This window comes from Trachurus trachurus (assembly GCF_905171665.1).
Source record: "Trachurus trachurus genome assembly, chromosome: 15".
Lineage (NCBI taxonomy): Eukaryota > Metazoa > Chordata > Actinopteri > Carangiformes > Carangidae > Trachurus > Trachurus trachurus.
The window spans coordinates 1,551,366-1,573,622 of NC_139906.1; the positions used below are offsets into that span (position 1 = coordinate 1,551,366).

General features: G+C 44.8%; 1 protein-coding gene across 1 annotated transcript in view; it reads right to left on the bottom strand.

Annotated features, from left to right (window-relative positions):
- The window catches only part of kif20ba (kinesin family member 20Ba), a gene marked incomplete at its 5' end in the record, with an annotated part of 117,149 nt that overhangs the window by 46,157 nt on the left and 48,735 nt on the right, over positions 1-22,257 (bottom strand). Inside the window, 11 exons of the mRNA XM_083988693.1 lie at positions 130-260; positions 2,018-2,143; positions 2,934-2,994; positions 3,102-3,224; positions 5,047-5,185; positions 6,286-6,698; positions 6,828-6,902; positions 7,404-7,805; positions 10,210-10,560; positions 11,484-11,620; positions 20,654-20,852. Of these exons, the coding sequence (XP_083844819.1) occupies positions 130-260; positions 2,018-2,143; positions 2,934-2,994; positions 3,102-3,224; positions 5,047-5,185; positions 6,286-6,698; positions 6,828-6,902; positions 7,404-7,805; positions 10,210-10,560; positions 11,484-11,620; positions 20,654-20,852 (2,157 nt within the window). The remainder of the gene's footprint in view (positions 1-129; positions 261-2,017; positions 2,144-2,933; positions 2,995-3,101; positions 3,225-5,046; positions 5,186-6,285; positions 6,699-6,827; positions 6,903-7,403; positions 7,806-10,209; positions 10,561-11,483; positions 11,621-20,653; positions 20,853-22,257) is intronic.

Below are 22,257 nucleotides of genomic sequence, written 5' to 3' on the forward strand. Positions count from 1 at the left end.
ATGTAAAGGGAATGTGTCGTCTGTAACTTTAATTTCATCTTCCACTAATGAACTGTTCACATTAATTAACAGACAGTTTAAATGACACTGTAGTATCAGAATAAAAACCGGTTCTGGTCGTGTCGTCACCTTCAAACTCTCCTGAGCGCGGGCAGCTTCCTGTTTGGCCAGTTTGAGGTCGTCTGATTGGCTGTCGACGGTGCCGGTGGCGTTGTGTCCTCGGTCCTGCAGCAGCAGCAGCGACTTCAGTTTGTCCACCTCTGAAATACAGTAGATAACATATGTGACCCGTTCTATCAAAATGAGTCGGATGTCGCAACGTTCTATTTTTAGATAATCAGCTGATTTTTTACCCTAATTTCAAAGCAATGACATTCAAAAACAATCTCCCAAAGTTTCACAGTCCAGATAATTGAGAAAAGGCACGTAAATGATGATTAAAGTTGACTTGCAACTTAAACCCTCTGAAGATGACTGTGCATTGGTGCAAAACATGAAATATCTTCTGAACCGTTCATGATAGAGACGAGCTGTAAACTGCATCTGAATCGCGGGATTCTCCGCTTTCCGACGGTCATTGAATGGTGCCTCTGTGACGAGAAGGGACGGGTACAGAAACAGATGCTAAACCGAGTAGCATCGATGCTAACAGAGCGTAGCATCGATGCTAACAGAGCGTAGCAACGACACAACGCTTGCACATGTTTAACAAAACGTCAACAAAACATGACAACTTCTGAACCGTTTATGATAGAGACGAGCTGTAAAAAGCATCTGAATTGTGAGATTCTCTGCTTTCCGAGGGTCATTGAATGCTGCCTCTATGACAACAAGGGGCCGTATAGGGTGCTGTGTAATCGCGTGGTACAGGAACAGATGCCAGAGTCACGGGCAAAAACTTTAACTGCTGTTTTCTCAGGTTTTAGAACAGAATAAGAGAGTAGGAGATCGTAATTCAACTGGCCACATCTAGAAAACCATCAAATGTATGACTTTGACTAGGGAATCATTTTAAAGCTTATTTTCTAATCTTTCCATTGATACCAAAATCTCAACTTTGGGTCACTGTGACTCATTTTGATGGATCAGGTCACATATTTAAATCGCTGCAGAGAGTTTTTATATGGAGCAGAACTCCTCAGCGTTCAGCTCGGTGTTATCAGAGCTGTGACTCTACGCTGCATTTCCCCGCTCTGCTGTGTTATCAGTAGGAATAAAAAGGCCCGGTTCAGTTCAGTTATCTCTCTCTGTGTTTTACGGCGCCTCCTCCTATCACGCGCATCGCTCCGGCCTCGACACGCCGACACAATGACCCGACTCTGGTTTCCAATTACAATGTTTTTACTGCTGAGACGGAGCGTGAACTGGATTCGGTCGGTCTGCAGCGATAAGAGGATTAAAAAAACCGAGCCGAACCACCAACACTCAACAATTGAAAGGGATAGTTCACCCAAAATAGAAATTTCAGAGTCCTCCGTGTCTTCTCTGAGTTACAGGGGGGCTCCGTGCAGCACTGCATGTCCATATGTTTTCCTCGTCCAAAAAGACACACCAAAAAACATCCAAATACCTCCATGCTGCTCGTATGTAATGTCCGTCTTGTATTGAAGCCTCAACATGAGAAATTGTTCCGAAAAAAATTAAATAAGTCTTTATTTCAAGCTTGTTTGTAGCGGAAGCTTCTCAAAGCTCCTCTTCCCGAGCTTTCCCTACAAACAAGCTTGAAATAAAGACTTATTTAATTTTTGTCGGGACAATTTCTCATGTTGGGGCTTCAATACAAGACAGACATTACATACAAGCAGCATGGAGGTATTTGGATGTTTTTTGGTGTGTCTTTTTGTTACGAAGACAGTTGGTATCCATTTGCAACCGTCATATGGACATGCACTGCTACGCCGAGACCCCCTGTAACTCAGAGAAGCCACGGAGGACTCTGAAACTTCTCCCAGAAATTTCTATTTTGGGTGAACTATCCCTTTAAACCCTCGTTCTTCCTCCTCCTCCTCTGTCTCACCACTAGACAGCTCCTGGATCAGGTCCAGTTTCTCCTCCAGGACTTTCTCCATCTCCTCCTGCGTCTCCTCCTGCTCCGTCAGAGCCAGACGCATGTCGTCGATCAGACGCTGCTTGGCCTCCAGGTCTACGACACACACACACACACACACACACACACACACACACACACACACACACACACACACACACACACACACACACACACACACACACACACACACACACACACACACACACACACACACACACACAGGTTTACATGTTGATCCACCCCAATGTTAATGTACTGTAAGATATTGACTAGGAAGCAGGTTAAAGGGATAGTAGCATTTTTTTAAAGTGGGGTTGTATGATCTCCAAATAGCCCCTAAGTACTTTAATTGCAGTAGAAGACTCTCTGCACTCCTCCCGTTAGCAACGCCAGCCCATAATAGCCCTGCCCAGAGATTTACAACATACAGTGTTGTGAACAGACCCAAAGAAACGGCCTATTTTCACGGCCTAAAAGAGGTTTTACCTGAAAAAAAATACACAGTTCCATTGTTCACTATAATATAATTTTTTCCAGCCCTTCAAAGTGCAGGAAAAACACAGTTTTTATTTGGACCTAACCAACTGCTGATCAGCGGACGCTAACCCTGGGCGGAGGGATACGTGAGTTGGTTCCGTAGCGTAGCTCTGAGCAGCTCACGGCTCTGCTCCGCCGTTCTAAAAATAGCTTGCACCGACAATTAAAGGTAACGAACCTACTGCTCTGACTATAGGGATTATGGTGATGGGCCAATTTGACAAAATGTTGAACTAGACTTTTCTTACAAAGCTTCACCAGAGAATTAAACCGACACAAAGAGTCAAACAGCAGCAGAGATGAAGATAAAGATGCTGATGAGCACAAACACAACTCAACACTTCACCTTTAGAGGAGTTCTGCTGGAGCTGCAGATTCTGGTCGGACTTGGCCTCAGATGATTGTTCCTGCAGGAGAAGAGGAGGAGCAGAGTAAGACAACAAGTAACACACACACACAGACACATTAACAACAGGAGGAGGAGGAGGAGGAGGAGGAGGAGGTGTATCGTCACCAGTCTGAGCTGCTGGATGGTTCTGTCTCTGGAGGAAACTTCGGACTGAAGCTGCTTCTTGGTTTTCTCCACGTCCGACAGCTTCTGCTTCGAAACCTTCTCCTCGTCTCTCATGGCGGAAATCTGCAGGAAACACGACAGCGTCTCGGTTGGTTCATATGATGAGAATAACGTTCTTCTTGTTCTTCTGTCGTTCGTTTTAAAAGAGGAACTTGATTAAAATCGTGAATCAGGCTGATCGTCAGGTGGTTTTTATTTCCTACTACACTACAGGTGAATAGGGTAAAAAATGTAAACTAACAGATTTCACCATGAAACTTCCCAAGTTCATCACTCACATTAAGACCAATAATTTTTGTATTACAAGTGTTGTCAAATTGTATGTTTAAATATGTAAATGAGGCAACATCTAATTAAATATGCACTAATTTGCATATATTTCCAGAACATAAATCTGAACAATGGATAAAGCTACTTTGTTTTATTTTGTTGACATGTTAGAGTCTTTAGTTTTTACAGAGGAGGATTGTGGATATCCCTTTTTATCACTCTGTAAATGAGAAAATACTGTCACCAGCCCTAAAAAAAAAAACTACTTTCTCCCTGTTTTTAGTAATAAAATGTTGTATAAATCAGGGATGCAAACGGGTCAGGACCAAAAAAGAGAGGAATTTCCCGGGGGGGGGGGGGGGTTCACCATTAACAAATAAGTACATTATAATATCACGGAAAGTCCATTTCCAGTAGTTCAACCCCAACCAAGTATTGAGTGCATATAGATGGACATAGTTTTCAGAAGGCCAACATTTCTAGATTAAAAATGCTTAAAAAAAAAAAACAACCTTTGCAATATTTCCATTTTGGAGATACTGATTTTTAGGTCTTCACTGAATGTTAGTCATAATTATTACTATTAAAATAAACTGAATAAATAAAGACATGGGATGTGTCATTCAGTGTGTAATGGACATATAGCTAGGCCGATATAATGTGTTAGTTTCACTTTAATTGAACACATTCTACATCGGTAGGTGACGTCTTTCCACTCAGAGCTTCCTTCACCTCTGAAACGGGGCAGAGCTCCGTGGAGACACCTGCCTGACACAGCCAACGTAGGGAACCGTGCATGTCCGCGGCGCACAGCTCCATGGACATGCACGGGGGGGAAAACGGCGTCGCCGTCGCACCGATGTACGCGGATACGCGCCGCTTTAATGAGCGCGCATGTCGCGCGTCAACATTGGAGGTCGGCTGTTATCAGTATAATCAGACAACCATGAATGAGTTCGCCTCAGTTTCACGTGATTGTCACTGTCAGCCTGTTAGAAAAACATTTTACTGCTGACCCCAGCTGAGACGCTGAGACCCCCCCCCCCCCTCCCAAAAGCAAAAACTCTTCGGATCTGAACGATTCACACAAGTCACCTAATTGGTCATGAAAAAAGCGAGTTTCGCTTTTCGGCGCGCTGTTTGCATCCATGATAAATGAGGCTGTGAATGATATATCAACAATCCCCTCTGTAAAAACCTTCAGAATATAGAAAGGGATCAAAGTGGAAGGTTTGGTGTCTGTAAGTGCTGCTGAAGTGGAGATTTCTAGCTCAGAGTCTGAGTCTGAAAAACTCTTTCTGAGAAAACGGCCTTTAAAGACTTGGACTTTAAAACTACAGAGATTGTTATTGTCAATCTTACTTTTACGATTGGTTTCGGATACAAAGGAAATGACAATTCATGTAGCCACATCATTGTTCAGCAGAGAGAGAGCTTTACAATGACACCTGACATGACATGGGTCAGACTGACTATTGGTGAATTAAGGAAAAATCTACCGACAAAAGAGACGAAATTAAGTAAAATAAAATGTGGATTTTCTACCATTTCTTTCCACTGACTCTGAAAGAAGACGTGATAAGGAAGCAGAATAGCCCAACATCTCAAAATATACCTCCTTCTGGACCTGCTGGATCTGCTTCTTGTAGTCGGCCAGTTTCTCCCTGAGGTCCGAGGTGTCGTCCTCTTTCCTCTGCAGGTCGACGCTGAGGCTCTTCACCTTCTCTGCGTCCTGTTGGGAGCTTTCCTTCAGTCTGCAGCAGGAAGAAGGAAGAAGAGATGAAACAGAAACAGAGTGAGAAGCTGCTGCAGAAAAGAACAACAGCTGATCCCAGGTCTGGTGTCTATAACCCCCCTCTGCTCCATGTGCATCTGTTTCCAATGAAGACGGTGACAAACATTCATATTTGAATAACATCTGTAACTGTTGTTAACTATACATGACGTCATGGAGCTGACGTCACATATTAGATAGATAGATAGATAGATAGATAGATAGATAGATAGATAGATAGATAGATAGATAGATAGATAGATAGATAGATAGATAGTCTTTATTACGGACTCAGGTCCATTATATTCTTCATTTACTGTCAGCAAATTATTCAAAGTAAGTAAAAAAAAATAAAGGACTATTGGAATATAAAATATAAGAATATAAACTCAAAATGTTATTATATTTTTGTCATTATAATTTGATCCAAACATAATGGATCATACGTAAGTCTGCAATTAAATCTCCTAAAACCGTTTTGAAATTTAATCTTCAACTTCAAGAGACTTTAATAACAAAATAATTATATAATATATTATAATTACACTGCTGCTCTTTCAGAAAATATTTAATATTTCCTTTAATTAAACCTTAGAAAATAAGAAGAAAAACACATTAAAAACTAATTTAGAGACGTATAAAGTTTTACCCCTAGAAAGACTTACTGCGCAAATGAAAGGGGATGAACTCTCCCCTTCACTGCTTTTGTTTGGATCTTATATGACTATATCTACTTGTGTAATTTATTTATGTATTTTAAATTTAATTTTATTGTTTATCTGTCTGTATTTCGTTATTTTATTCTTTTCTTTTCCTTTCTGATGCTTTTTTTTTTACTTTTGTGGTAAGGACAGTCATGAGCTAAGTTTACATTTGGGTTTGGATGGTGGCTTGTTTTTCTTTCCGTATTGATATGTGAACACAGAGAGCACTTGTATGTTGTCGATGTTTTGTTTGATAAAAATCAATAAAAATCAATTTGAAAAAAAAAAACTAATTTAGATTCAAGTTGTTGAATGTTTTTCTCCTCAGTATCGACGACTGTTTCACTGTTTCCTCCTCAAACTTCTTCCTGTTTACCTGCTGATCTCCTGCGCTCTCTTCTCCAGCTCCTCGTCTTTCTGAGCGATGGCCTCGTGGGCGACGGCGAGCAGCTCGCGGCGCCGCTCGGCCTCCCTACGCCGCGCCTCCTGCACCGCCCGGCTCTCCTCCTCCTCCCGACGCTCCTCCGCCTCCCGCAGCTTCTTCTGCAGCGACTTCAACTGAGCCTCGGCCTCGTGCAGCCGCTTCCTCTGCAGCTGCACCTCCTCCTTCTCCTCTTTCTCCTCCTTGTTGGAGAGCGTGGCCGTCAGAGCAGAGTTCTCCTTCTGCAGCTCAGAGTTTTTCTCCTTCAGCTCCTCCTCCTTCCTGCTGCTCGACCCTCTGGCCTCCTCCAGTTCAGTCCTGAGCTGCTCGGTACTTTGCTCCTTCTCGTTAAACTTCTGCTTCAGATCCTCCAGGAGTTTGTCGGATGTTTCTTTCTGCTCCGTCAGTCTGAGCTGCAGCTGCTGTGACCTCAGCTTCTCCTCCTGCAGCTGCTCCAGATGTTTCTCCGAGGTCTGCGTCCGCTCCTCCAGTTTCACTCTCAGCCGCTCGACTTCCTCCTGAGCGTCCGGTTTGGACCCGAGCTCCTCGTCCTGCGGCTGCGACGCCTCCTCCTGCTAGGGATGGATATCGTTAGGATTTTATCGATACCCAGGGTTTCCTCTACATGTAATTGATCGTGGCGCACTGCCACGGCGAAATAAAAGCCGCCACACCTTCAGAATGATGATCTTTTAATTGTTATTTTAAAGCAATGTAAAGCAGGGTTTCCACAACCAGTTACCATTAGGTACTTTGCACCCCCTTTCCACTACACAGTTACAACTTTCGACTCAGGCTTTTCAATCACAGCTGAGTTCTTTATTTCCTCCTCATTAAAAACTAAACTTATCAACGAGCGCATCCAGCGTTTACCATTACTAATTAACGACTCTGTGGCGGCCGAAGGACAATTGCTTCGCCCCTCAGCTCTGCGTGAGAGTTGAGGGGCGACCACCCTCGCCGCCACTCTTTAAAAAAATCCTGGAGGAAACACTGATACCGATACCCATACCGATACCGACCCAATTATGAGCCGGTACCAAAAAGTACCGGTCCACGGTATACATCCCTACCTCCTGCTCCTGAAGCTTCTTCCTCAGCTCCTCGTTTTCCCGTAGAGAAGCTTCCTCCTTCTGCTGCAGCTTCAGCTTCAGCTCCTCCTGCTGCTCTCTGGCCTGTTGCAGCTCTCGCTCCAGCTGCAGCAGCCGGCTGCGGTCGCTCTCCGCGCTCTGCTGCTCCTCCGACAGCTTCTTCCTGAGCTCCGACACTTCTCCTCGCAGCTCCTCGTCGCCGTCGGCAACGAGGCCGTCGGACGCTGCTGCTGCTGCTGCTGGTTTCAGAGCTTCAGCCTCCAGAGTCAGAGTCTGGACCTGAGCCGTCTTCTCCTGGATCTCCTTCGCCTGTTGATCCAGATGTTTCTGAGCCGCCTGCAGCTGGACCAGAGCTTCTTCGGCTCTCTCCGTCTCACCGCTCACCTGTAAACATCGCTGTCTGTTAGTTTTATGTTTAACCTCCTGAGACCCGGCCCATGCATGTGTGTCCTCTGTAGTGGACATTTTGTTCACCTGTATCTTCCTCTGTATCTTTGCATGGGGGGAACTTTACTATTAGTTAGTTCACTTGGTTATAGTATGGACCCTGTTGTTTTTACTTTGACTTTTGGTGAGGCTGCCATAGTAGGCATAGCAGGTTGTGGTGAGCTCGAGAAAAAACTAAACATGGCCACATTTGCCTAACACTAAACCAGTGTGTCCTCTGTTTTCTCAACATAACACTAGCAAGTATTGACAGGGAACAGGTTGAGTTGCTAATACTGTCACAGTCAGCAAAGTGTGCGTGCATTTTTGGAACTAATTGTGACTCTTCACTTTTCAATTGCATTCGGTAATCGACTTGTTAGGGCTTCTGCATTAGCAAGAAGCGGCTGGAGGTGTGTGGGTTAGTATTTTTTATCTAATTAAATGTATTCTTGGGTTAAAGCAGAAGTGAGTGATCCGGTCTTTTTGGCTAATGCTGCGTTCCAGGCAGGCTTTTGAAACCGTAAATTACAGCTTCAAGTCACAACTTACGACTTTGTAGCGTTTCAGGCAACCCACTCGTGTTTTTCTGACCTGTTTTACCGGTGAAAGTCACTATAACGGCCACTCGTAACTTCTGACCGGTGAAGTCGTACCAGATCGAACTGGTACGACTTCACAGGTCGGAAAAACACGAGTTTCCTTGAACGCACCATAACAGTCCTCGTCCCTACGTCACCACATTCAGGCGCATCCCTTGGCTGCACACACAGCCCTGCATGCCGTTCTCTCTCCTCATTGGATAAAACTTGTAGGATACGAGAAAAGTTTTCTCCTGGGCTCAGAGCAGAGCAGAGTGACTGACAGACCCGTGTTTCAGACCAAACACTCTATGTAAGTGATTGCTGTCGGAAGATATAACTATTTAAGACTTATATTAACACAAATATATCACTTACTTCTGCTTTAATATCACTATTATACTACTATAATTATATTACGATAATTATCTAAATTCAGTTTCACACAGAAATCGTCCTGTTGTCCTCTACAGTGGACATGCTGTAAAATTAAATTTAAAAATATATTGAAAAAAAATAAAATCGTAAGGTGTTATTTTGGGCCCAAACAGATAAAAAAGAAATTGTAAGACACTTTTTTTCTCTGGTTCTCAGGACTCATATTTCTCTCAGCACACTGAGCACAGTGACATCACAGGTGCATCTCAATGAGGTAGATCGACCAACTTTTCAGACGGACAAACATTTCCTTCTTAAAAATGCTTTTTTAAATTAGTCTTTTGTAATATTCAGACTTTTTGAGATACAATATATATATAATTCTAGGTCTTCATCAAATGTAAGCTATAAAAGAAATTAAATAAATAATTCATTCTGTGTGTAATGGGTCTATATCAGCGCTGCCCAATCTGGGGCCTGTGGGCAGATTATTTTTGGACCGCTGCCCAGGCTCGAATCTTTAATATTTTAAATTATTATGTTCCCACTACCTACTTTAAAAAGATCCATATGGATGTTCAGTCATTTCATGCACTTAGAGCAACATTATGCAGTTTTTAGACCTAAAAATAATAATGTTCCTCTACTCATTTAAGTGGAAGAAAAACAGTTTAACAGGATGAATCGTGCCACCGCTGCAGCCTGCAACTTTGCTTTAACAGTGAAACACAATAATATAACAATAATTATTAATGTATTTATTTTGCACATTTAACCTTATGTTATAGGCATATTTAATTGAATGCACTGCAACATGAATGTTTAGTTTTGGCCCTTTACTGAGAAGAATTTGTGCAGCCCTGGTCTATATAAATTATATATATTATAATATTATATAATTACTGATATAAATAAACTTTTCCATGATATTCGAATTAATTGAGACACTAGAAGCTTTATTTACAGGAAAACTGAACTTCTTATGTTTGGTGGAGAATCAATCTTCGCTACAGGAACTCTTTCCTCCCAGCAGCCGCCATAAAACTCTTCAATGTGCAATAGCTCAGCCTAATGTGCAATACTCCAGCACTTTCCTTCCTTTTAAAATAGAACTTGTTGTTTTAAATAATAATTAACTAGTTTTAGTCTTTTACCTCTGATGTATTTATTTATATTTATTCATATTGCATTTGCATTTCCACTTTTTGTAGGTTTATTAGGTTATTGGGAGTTACTGCATAGCTTAATTTTATATTCTGGTCTGCAATTCTCTAGATAGAGCCGTTATCTTTTTTTAAATCTTTTTTTTATTAAATGTATGTAAATATGTATATGTAAATATCAATGAATGACATGTGAATGCTGCTGGATTATTAAAGTATCTATCTAAGAGTTGGACTCACCTGACACTCTGCAGCTTTTATTTTGGCGGTCAGCTCCGTGACTTCCTGTTGTAGTGTTTCAGACTCCTGCTGCGTCTTTCCTCTCTGCTCCTTCTCTGTCTGCAGAGAGGAGCGAGCCTCCTCCAGAGCAGCCAGCGCCTCCTCTCTGCTCCTCCTCTCCTCCTCCAGAGCAGCCAGCGCCTCCTCTCTGCTCCTCCTCTCCTCCTCCAGAGCAGCCAGCGCCTCCTCTCTGCTCCTCCTCTCCTCCTCCAGAGCAGCCAGCGCCTCCTCTTTGCCCATCGTCTGGTACTCCAGAGCAGTGAGGGCGTCTTCTCTGGCTTTCTTCTCCTTCTGCAGGGCGGTCAGCGCCTCCTGCAGGTCAGGAGATTAGAACCGGTTCGTTATCATCCAACAACATCAAGGACGAATAGTCGTCTCAGGGTTTAAACGAAATCATGGATGAATCATAAAGTGTGGACGGAGATCAACACAGCAGCAGATTGTGTTTATGAGCTGCTGACGAAAGAGGTTAAAACACAGATCCAACCGCAATGTCACAGTTTCCTAAAGTGTATTTACATAAGAACAAGGCCAGAACAGAGCTGGAGCAGAGACGGAGCAAGGCCAGAATAGAGCCGGAACAGAGCTAGAACAATAGACTGTAAAAAAGAATGGCCGTAGCATCCGTGACGTCCCCCATTGGTTGTGGGGAGTCGTTTTTGTGACTCCAACATGGCGGCCTGAACAGCGCCATGTTGGATTGGCCGGCCGAGAACCCGCCCACTGGCCTCGAAGCAGCTGTCCACAGAGCTGCTCGGACCTGTCACTCAACGTTTCCGCGCCCTGATTGGCCAGAATTTTAACCTAATAACAGTAAAACGGTAGAGTTAAAAAAAATCCCTCCCCCCCCTCAGAGTGTGTGCGGGGGTAGAAATCGATTGAGACCAAAAAAACGTTCTGACACCAGGCTTTGATCATGTTTACTGAGGATGTAAAGTCGGTGATTTTAACATGGGGCTCAAATGGAGTTGCTCCCTTCTGCAGCCAGCCCCCAGAGGAAGCCGACTGCCCCCTTGGCCAGAACAAGGCCAGAACAGATCAAGGCCAGAGCACATTAAACTGTAATCAGGACCACTGCTTGGTTAGGATCAACACGTTGAAACGACCTCATTCTGTGATTTTCTCTCTGAGTCATTTCTTCTACTTTCTGACCTCTGACTCTGTGCAGCAGGTCAGAGCATGTGAGCAGGTGATTGGTCGACCTCACTGCAGGTGCTCTAAACCTGAGGTCTCACCTGCAGCTGTGGTCCTGGCCCCGCCCCCTTCTGCAGCTCCTCCACTCGTTTCTGCAGCTGGAGAACGAGTGACGACTTCTCCTGCAGCTGGAGGAGGAGCCTCCTCTTCTCCTCGTCCTCCTCTCCACTAGGTTCACCTTCAGAGAAGGAGGAAACAGAACATAACAGGATGTGAGGATAGGGCAGGAGGCAGCAGAAGGCCGGTCATACTAATGTAATATAATATTACATTAACGTCATGCATATTAATATTATATTAATATGCATGACGTTCATTATTATTCACGTTTATTTTTAAATGTCTAATATTAAATCACCTCATCAGACCCAGAATAGAGACAGAACAAGGCCAGAATAGAACGAATCTCCTTGTTGTTTACAACTACTTCCGGGTAGAAAACCAGCACCAGAACAATAGTGACGGACGAGAGTTTCTCTATATTTATCTAATTTTTCATGTCACTATATCGCCGTTTAGACTAATCTGATGTTTGTAAAGTTTATAAAACCAATGACTGGACAAACATTACTATTTATGTCTGCACATTTTTGTAATTAGTCATGGTTATCATAGATTAGCCGGGCTAACGGTTAGCTACCTGTTTAACTTTAATAACTCAGTGACTCAATAAACGCTCCATGTAAATATTTTCTCCAGCGGATATCTGAGTTCCAACATGACTGAGCTAACTGGAGTAGTTTCATGTCGTGTCTGACAACGGGAGGGTTTTAACAGCTGACGTCCTGGTGTTAGCTTAGCTACTGCTGTTAGCTTAGCTACCGTTAGCTTAGCTACCGTTAGCTGTCCCTGTCAGCTGAGCCACTGATGCTTTCTAGACACCGTGATTCCCCCAAACTGAATAAATACAACACATAGCAACACAAAACACACAGAAATAGTAATGTTTCTTCAATCATTTCAGATTTGTCTAAACGGTGATAGGGCGTTATTCTGTCCTCAGTGTGTGACTACACAAATTGACAGATAGCGAACAAGCTCCAAGAGAAACTCAGAGGCGTGAATGAAGTTGAAGAGCCTTTACTGAGGTCTTGAAACATATTTTTTGTAAAACTGAAATGATACAGAAAAAATTACAATTACTGTATTGTTACAAAGCCAACATAATGCATTCACATGAATGATAATACAAATAGCTGTAGGCTAATCGTTAGCTTAGCATTAGCGTAGCGTTAGCTCAACATTAGCACAACGTTAGCACAATTTAGCTACATGTGAATAAAACAAACGTTTTTATAATATTTCAATATTTACAGTACACTATTGAAATCTGTGTAAGGTCATAATTAACTAAGAATGGTGGACAATACTTACAAGCGATAATTTCCTAGACACAAGCAGCGGGAGGAAAAAGATACCAGCTGAAGCTGCAAGCAGACCGCGTGTAGTAGCTAGAGGCTATGCATTTTCCCGCTCAAACTCTGAACTGTCATGTGACCAAACTGGCCTATCACAATAAAGCTTAACTTAAATATGAGGTAGTGAGCTATTCTCAAAACACTGATGGGGAGGAAACAACACAAATACAGCAGACAAATTCACATAAACATGACACTCCCCGCCTGGTATTATACAAATACCACTATCAAAATAACTCAGACATGTCTTAGCAGAGAAACTAAATTCACTCTGTGTCTTCTGCGCTCTTGAGAAGAATTGTCTCAGAGATGGGTCTCAAGAAGGTCTTAGCTGACCCAGATCTCGTGACCTTGAGTTCAATCTTCCTGACCTTTCCATCTTGGTCTGGGAATGTTTTCGTAACCAGAGCCATTGGCCACTCGTTCCTCTTCGCCTGGCTATCCTTAAGAAGAACCAAGTCACCTGTCTTCAGATTCGGACGCACGTCCTGCCACTTACTACGACTTTGAAGTGTAGGTAAGTATTCGCGTCTCCATCTGTTCCAAAAGGTATTGGCCAGATGTTGAACCTGTCTCCACTGCTGGCGGTGGAGATCTTTGCTGTCAAAGGTTCCCGGAGGAGGAGGGTAAGTAGAAACCTTCTGAGTCAGGAGTGAAGCAGGGGTCAAAAGAAAAGGTGAGTCTGGGTCTGAAGAAATAGGCACAAGAGGCCTGGCGTTAATGATCGCAGTGACCTCTGCCATCAAAGTTGACAACACCTCATGAGTGAGACGTGAAGGGCTGGTTTGCATGAGCATGGAGTTCAATATCCGTCTGGAGATGCCAATCATCCGCTCCCAAACTCCCCCCATGTGGGAGGAGTGGGGAGGATTGAAAACCCAAGTGCAGCCTTCTTCACCCAAGTACTTCCTGACATTGGGTTCTTCAGGATCCGTGAGGAGTATGTGCAATTCCTTGCAGGCGCCTGTGAAATTGGTTCCACAGTCGGAACGGATTTGCTTAGCAGGTCCCCGCAGAGCAAAGAAGCGACGCAAGGCGTTAATGAAACTTGAAGTGTCCATCGCCTCTATCAACTCTATGTGCACAGCACGTGTGCTCATGCACGTGAAAAGGACAGCCCACCTTTTGCTATTAGCTTGACCTCCTCGGGTGCGTCTTGTGGTAATGACCCAAGGGCCAAACACATCAAGTCCCACATAGGTGAAAGGTGGCTCTGTATTCAGGCGATCAGGGGGCAGATCTGCCATCTTCTGCTCAGCAGCTCTCCCTCGAAGTTTGTTACACCTGATGCATTTGTGAAGAATACCGTTGATACATTTCCTGGCCCCAACAATCCAGAACCCTGCTGAGCGGATGGATCCTTCGGTAAAAACACGACCTTGGTGTTTAACCTTTTCGTGGTAATGCCTCACAAGCAGCGTTGCAATGTGGCTGCGGCCTGGTATGACGAGAGGCAGCTTTTCTCCTGCGTCGAGTGCCGACTGGTTGAGCCTACCTCCTATTCTTAGAAGGCCATCTTCATCCACGTAGGGGTTCAGTTTTCTCAGAGGGCTGTCTTTCGAGATGTTCCTCCCGGCGGCCAGACAAGAGAACTCTTTGCTGTAGGTCTCTCTTTGTATGCACCTTATGATGAGAGTTTCTGCTTTGCGCAGCTCTTCTGCTGTGCGAGGCCCTTTGCATCGATGCCAGCCATTGCAATCCTCATGCTTGGCCATAGCAGCGCTCCCTTGGGACTGAGTGATGTGCGTCAGTAATGCTATGGCTCGCACCAAAGATGTCCAAGATGAGAACCGCTCAAACCGATGACATCCCAGGTAAGTTGAAGGAACAGAGAGCGTGGTAGCATGAGAACGCACCTCAGTGTCAAGATCTGGAGTGATGAGGTCGTATGGCTCTTCTTCTGAAGTGGACACTCCTTCCGGTAGAGTCAAGAAAGGGGGCCCAGTGAGCCAAGTTGTGTTAGGAAGCTCAGCTGCCGATACAGATCGAGTGGCGTGATCTGCCGGATTCTGTGTGGTGCACACGTAGTGCCACTGCTCAGGTTTAGTGGACTTCCTGATCCGCTGTACTCTGTTGGAAACATACACATAAAACCGTCTGGTCTGGTTATATATGTATCCTAAGACAACCTTGCTGTCTGTGTAGAATCGCAAGGAGTCTAGGCTGATGTCTAACTCACTTTCTGCTAACTCCGCGATTTCTACTGCCAATACAGCTGCACCCAGCTCCAGCCTTGGGACAGTGTGGGCAGCTGCAGGAGCGAGTTTCGCTTTCCCTAGGACAAAGCCTATGTGACACTTTCCATCACTGTCGACCACCTTCAGGTAAGCTACAGCAGCGATAGCTTTCACCGAAGCATCGGAGAAGATGTGGAGTTCCTTCCTGCGGGCTGTGGTAAGGGTAGTAGGAGCGTAAGCTCTCTGAATCCTGAAGTCACTCAGACTTTGCAAAGAATTTTTCCACATTCTCCATTCAGCTTCCTTTTCGTCTGGAAGAGGGCTGTCCCAGTCAAGGATCTCGCCGCTGGTAAGTTCACGCAGTATGAACTTCCCCTGAATGACAACCGGTGCAACGAGTCCAAGAGGGTCAAAGAGACTGTTCACAGTGGCTAGAACCCCTCTGCGTGTGAAGGGTTTCTCTGTAGGAGCCACTCTGAAAGTGAAAAGGTCATGTTTGAGATCCCAACTGAGCCCTAAGCTACGTTGGATGAAGTCTGCGCTGTCATCGAAATCCAGATTCTGGAGACCCTTCGCATGGTCTTCTGGAAGGAAGGCCTCCAAGACTTCAGGGTCGTTTGACGCGATCTTATGGAGCCGCAAGTTCGAGGCAGAAAGCATCTCTTGTGTCCTCGTAAGCAGGTCGATAGCCTCAGCTGCTGATGAAAGGGACTTCAGGCCGTCGTCGACATAGAAGTCGCGCTCAACAAAGTGTCTGGCGTCTGTGCCGTATTCACTTTCTCCATGTTGTGCCGCACGACGAAGACCATAGATGGCAACGGCCGGTGACGGGCTGTTGCCGAATACATGGACCCTCATTCTGTACTCGACGATTTCGTTGTCGGGGTTGTTGTGCTTAAACCAAAGGAACCGGAGAAAGTCTCGATGGTCTTCTCTGACGATAAAGCTGTGAAACATTTGCTCAATGTCCGCTATCACAGCCACCGGCTCTCTTCGAAAACGCAGCAAGACTCCGAGCAAGCTATTGTTCAAATCCGGGCCAGTAAGTAACACGTCGTTCAACGAGACGCCACTATACTGGGCACTGGAGTCAAAGACAACTCTGATTTGAGTTGGCTTACGAGGGTGGTATACACCAAAGATGGGTAGGTACCATCGCTCATCTCCCTCTGACAGTGGTGGAGCTGACTCTGCCTGGTCGTGATCAAAAATCTTCTGCATGAAGCTCAGAAAGTGAGCTTTCATCTGAGGCTTTCTTTCTAGGGTGCGTTGAAGAGAAGTAAGGCGACCAAGAGCCTGCTCTCGATTGTTTGGGAGCCGTTGCCGAGGGGATCGAAATGGAAGAGGTGCCACCCAACTATTCGTGTTGTCCATGACCATCTCTCTATCCATGAGCTCCAGGAATAGCCTGTCTTCAATGGAGGGACCCACCTTATCATCATCCTTGGTTCTTTCAAAGATTGAGCTGCCGAGGCTGCAGTCATCAAGGACTGGGTTGCTGAACTTTTCCTTCACTTTCAAGTGCTTAGGACATGGAGAAAGGATGGACGGGCGCCCATTTTCCAGTACGTTGGTCCGAAAGGAAGTGACAGCCTCTGGCTTGTGGGCTGAACCCAGGCAGACATTGCCAACGACGACCCAGCCAAGGTCTAGTCTCTGAGCGTACGGGGCTTTGGGAGGACCATTACGATGCTCTCTGACCTTATGAACCTGGAGGATGTCGCGTCCTAGGAGAAGCAGTATCTGAGCCTCTGAATCAAGATGTGGAATCTTATGGGCTATGGACTTCAGGTGAGCATGGTGCTGCGCAGCTGCAGGTGTCGGGATCTCCGACCGATCGTCTGGCATGTGATTACACTCAATGAGTGTGGGAAGCACCACTCTTGTCGTTCCGTCCAATGACTCCACCATAAACCCTGCAGCTCTTCTCCCCGATGTTTCAGTGGTACCTGCGCACGTGTGCAGTGTATATGGCGACTCTAACCCTTCAATTTGGAAGTGATCAAAGAATTCGGACCGAGCCAATGACTTGTTACTTTGATCGTCCAAAATAACGTAAACCTTAATGGCTTTGTCTTGGTGTGCATTGGGATAGACTCTCACTAAGCAGATCTTAGAACAAGATCTAGGTTCCTTACCTCTGTCACAAACATCTGTGCACCTGGATGTGACTGCTGACTGAGGTGCCTCTCCTTCACCCTCCCCGCCATGCTCTAAGGAGGGGTCTCTAACGTCCCATGGAGCAGGTCCAGGGTGTAGTGCAGCGATGTGGCCGTCGCTTTCACATTCTTTGCACTTCAAGGCTACTTCACAGTTCTTAGCGAAGTGAGCAGTAGAAGAGCAACACCTAAAGCAGATGCCGTTCTCTTTAAGAAAAGCCTTGCGCTCCTCAAGCGGTTTGCTTCGAAAACCTCTACACTTTCTTAAAGAATGGGGTTTTTTATGGATGGGGCATTGCCTGTTGATGTCACTTGGCTTGCTGCTGAAACTGTCTGACTGAAACGTTGAGTGTTGCAATGCTACTTCCGTTTTGTGAGCGGACACTTGACTTTTGAAGTATCCTGATCTTCTTTCCATTCGTTCAGGCTTTGACGAATCTGTGGAGAATCTGTGAGGACTGTTCGATGAGACTACAGGGAGAGCTGAGAGTGTGAAGCTAGGGTCGTTTCTTCTGCGTGCTTCGTTACATACGAAGTCTGTGAAGAAGGCAAATGGAGGAAAGGATACATTGTGCTGCTCCTTGTACAAAGAACCGTGAGCCAACCACCTCTCTTGCAGACTGTATGGTAACTTTCCCACGATGGGGTTGACTCCCCTGGCGGTATCCAGGTATGAGAGACCAGGTAGGTAACCCTCAGACTTGGCGGACTCTAACTCCCTTAACAGGTCTCCCAGTTCCCTGAGCTTTAAAGCGTCCTTGGGACCGATTCTAGGGAAGTTCTCAATTCTCTCAAAAAGCGCTCTCTCGATTACTTCGGGGGAGCCGTAACACTCCTCCAAGCGATCCCAAGCCATCCTTAAACCTGTAGCGGGATTAGCCACATGCACAGAACGGATCCTTCTGACATGTTCTGAGGACTGGTTTCCTAACCACTTTGTTAAGAGATCAAGTTCTTCACTTGCGCTTAAGTTAAGTCCTTCTATGGCATTGTGAAACGAGGACTTCCACGCCCAGTAACTTTCTGGGCGATCACTGAACTTGATGAGACCAGAGTTCACAAGCTCGCGACGTACTAAGTACCTTGTAATATCACTCATACCAGTCCTATCGTCCGTATGCGGCTGTAATGAAACCCTGTTGAAAGAGGAAGTGGCTGGCTCTGCAAAGGGAGGGTTAGCAGGGGGTTGGTGATGAACTGCTGGCGTCTGCCTTTTGGGTTGCTGTGCCTTGTGGTTGTCGTTGTCCGTCGTGGTGCGTTGACGAACCACCGGCGTTGCCCTCTCAGGCTGCTTTGCTGCAGGAACGTCACCCCTAGGTAAGGCTTGAGAAGCGCCACTGTCCTCTCCAGGAGTGCACTCTTTTTCATCTGTTTGGACGTCAGGTTTGACAGGTGACATCAGGGTTGGAGTATATGGTTTAAGTTCTGGAGGCTCTGCATCACTAAGATGTAACTTGGAGTGCTGTTCGACATAGTCGCGGGTGCGCTGCATGGCAACCTGAACTGAATCGCGGCGACTCACGCTGCCCTCTTTGTCTCCCGTCTCTGCTGCTGCTTCGAGGACTTCAGCCTCTGCCAAGGCTACAGCTACCTCTTTCTCATGTTTTAAAGTTGCCAATTCAGCGATTATGCGTGCCTCTTTGACTTTCACATCTGCAGCTAGACGGGCTTCTTCCACCTTCGACTCAGCAGCTAGACGAGCCTCTGCTATTTTTAATTCAGCTTCTCGCTGGACGAAAGGAGCCATTGCACGTACAGCTTCGGCTTTAGCACGGGCTTTGGCTGCTTTCTTGCTAGCTGAGGAAAAATAAGATGAGGTGGAGGAGGCAGAACCCTGAGATTTTGCTTTGGCTGCAGCATCCTTTTCTGTAACATCATAATCTTTGTCGGGTGAGTGATCCTGTCTGGCTTCACTAGCATGTGACATCATGGATTGAGCTTCTCCAAGGATGTATGAGAAGAGGTGAATATGGAGACTTTGGGAGTGAGGCGTTGAGCTTGCACAGTACCTTTCTTTCCTTGAAGCTGTAGTGCCTGCTGTGATGACGCTTTTTTACTATTCTGTCCTCAGTGTGTGACTACACAAATTGACAGATAGCGAACAAGCTCCAAGAGAAACTCAGAGGCGTGAATGAAGTTGAAGAGCCTTTACTGAGGTCTTGAAACATATTTTTTGTAAAACTGAAATGATACAGAAAAAATTACAATTACTGTATTGTTACAAAGCCAACATAATGCATTCACATGAATGATAATACAAATAGCTGTAGGCTAATCGTTAGCTTAGCATTAGCGTAGCGTTAGCTCAACATTAGCACAACGTTAGCACAATTTAGCTACATGTGAATAAAACAAACGTTTTTATAATATTTCAATATTTACAGTACACTATTGAAATCTGTGTAAGGTCATAATTAACTAAGAATGGTGGACAATACTTACAAGCGATAATTTCCTAGACACAAGCAGCGGGAGGAAAAAGATACCAGCTGAAGCTGCAAGCAGACCGCGTGTAGTAGCTAGAGGCTATGCATTTTCCCGCTCAAACTCTGAACTGTCATGTGACCAAACTGGCCTATCACAATAAAGCTTAACTTAAATATGAGGTAGTGAGCTATTCTCAAAACACTGATGGGGAGGAAACAACACAAATACAGCAGACAAATTCACATAAACATGACAGGCGTGAAAAATATGATATATAGCTAAACTCTCGTTTGTTACTATTGATCTGTAAACAACAAGGCGATTCGGTCTATAGAGCCAGAATAGAACCAGATTCACCGTTTACAGACGGAGCATCCGAGGGGGTTGAATGAGGAACTGTTATTTTCATGTTTTCTGTGATGGTGGTTAGTGATGTAGATGTGGTCCTTCTCACTGCCTGGAGTGAATTGCGTGTATGTTCATTCCTCTTCTCGGGCAGTGGTCGTACCACATTTGTTTATCACTGACCTTTATCTACGGGGTTATCATATAGACCCATGTTTGTTCTTTATATTACTGTCGAGGATGTAGGTCCATTGGGATCAAACAGACAAGTGTTGTTGTCACATTTACAACTTGTCGTTTTTCATGAATGTAGTGCTTGATTGTAATTTCGTTAATGTTATTTACATGATAATGTTCCTCATTGTTCTGTGTAATATTTTCTATAGTATTTTCTGACATTTTGTGACTGTTTTAATCACAGTATGTAGCTCATAAATGTTTTGTGTATGTATGTGAATGAAATTGGAATCAGCTGGCTTTGAGTTAAATAGTGGACACACCCACTGACCTGGTAACGCTGAGGACGGCTGATTGCCGAAACGCGTCCGTTTCTCGCTGCCGAGCAGTTTTTATGAATTAAAAAGTTTTCAACTTAAAGTGAGTGCTGTCACAACCCTTTTTTTGACCCAGAATAGAACCAGAACAGGGCCAGAAAAGGGTCAGTCTGTTTTTTTTTTTTTTTTACCTCTGTGTTTTCCAACCGTCTGCTGCTCGTTCAGCTCCAACACTTTTCTCTCCAACTCGTCCACGGCTTCACTCACGTCTGAGCGACACCGGGTTCGACCGGAGCGCAGACGACTGTGAGCGACGTCAGCGGCCTCCTTTACTCCTGCCAGGTCAACGGCCTCTTTTACTCCTGCCAGGTCAGAGTCCAGAGATTTATTCTGCAGGAGGAAGAGGAGGAGGAAGACTGATTAAAGGCGGATTAAAGTTTGTCTACTTCACAAAATTATTCATAATGATTATGCCCCCCTCTGAAAAAGTTTGTGACACTCTGAAATGCTCTGAAAACACAGTACGTCTAACTAGATCTGTTACGAGGGGTGAGTGTAGTAGAACTCAGTTTGGCAGCTCTTCTTTTTCATGTGTGGCCATGAGTCAGTGGAATGTCCTTCCCACAGAACTTATTCTATCAGGGTATATACACAAATCTTTGAGTCAATTTACTACCATTTAATACCTTTTTTCACTACCTTCAGATTTTTTTTAATACCACCACGACATCGAGTTGCACCAAGTATCAATCAGAAAGATTTTATGACATGTACATAGATTTTATCATCCAACACTTACTTACATCATTACCATTACCCAGGAGACTCGGTTGCACAACAGGGCATCATCCATCCACATTTGATCAAAAATAAAATATCTTATCATGCCTTTCTCAATCACCAGCCTCTCTCCCCTGATCCCACCCTCACCTGCCCCCCCCCCCCCCTCACTCACTCACCTCACTCCACCTCCCTCCCTCACCCAGTTTGCCTCGCTCCGTCTTCCTTCCTCACCTCCCTCCCTCACCCAACTCACCTCACTAACTCTTTAAATAAATACCTGGTTCTGTCTCTACCGTCACAGAACACAGTGGTAGGCCATATATATGTTGTTGTTTTTTTACATCAGTGTGAAAAGTTTCAACAATGTCCGCACATCTGCACCGTCGGTCTGTGTCTCACGTGCGTTCCATCTGACCTCAGCTCTCAGTAGAAGCTGCAGCTGCTGCAGGTGTCTGTATCTGTAGCGCTTTGGGGCTTCCTGCCCTTTCAAACGGAGCAGACCCGGACCCGGTCCGACTAAACACCGGGCTGGCGGTAGATGGTTCATGGAGCTGTGAGCCGCGAATGCATGAAAAAAGAGCACATGTGCGGCGCGTGACGTGCATCTACATTGACACACACATAGGCTACATCAAGGCGCCTGTCATCTCAATTTAAGTCTTCTGCAAACTTGCATTTTCCCATATTCGAAACGTTTTGCCACACGCTAAAATCCGAAGAGATTCACTAGCACTTCTATCCGCCTGACAACTATGCGCGCGAAGACGATTTTAGATTTCTAGCGGCCAATGAATACAATGAATTGATATGACGTCAATATCATTCCTTTTTTTTTTGAAGTAGCGGCGCAAGCAAGTAATGCTTTATTTATTTTATTACGCCTATTTCATCAAAATAAAACCAGTCATTGTCCAAAAGAAAAAAAATAATACCTATTCTTTAAAATTAATACCTTTGGACCAAATTTATCACTTTTTAAGGCCATTAAATTTTGCTTTTTTGATTTATCACT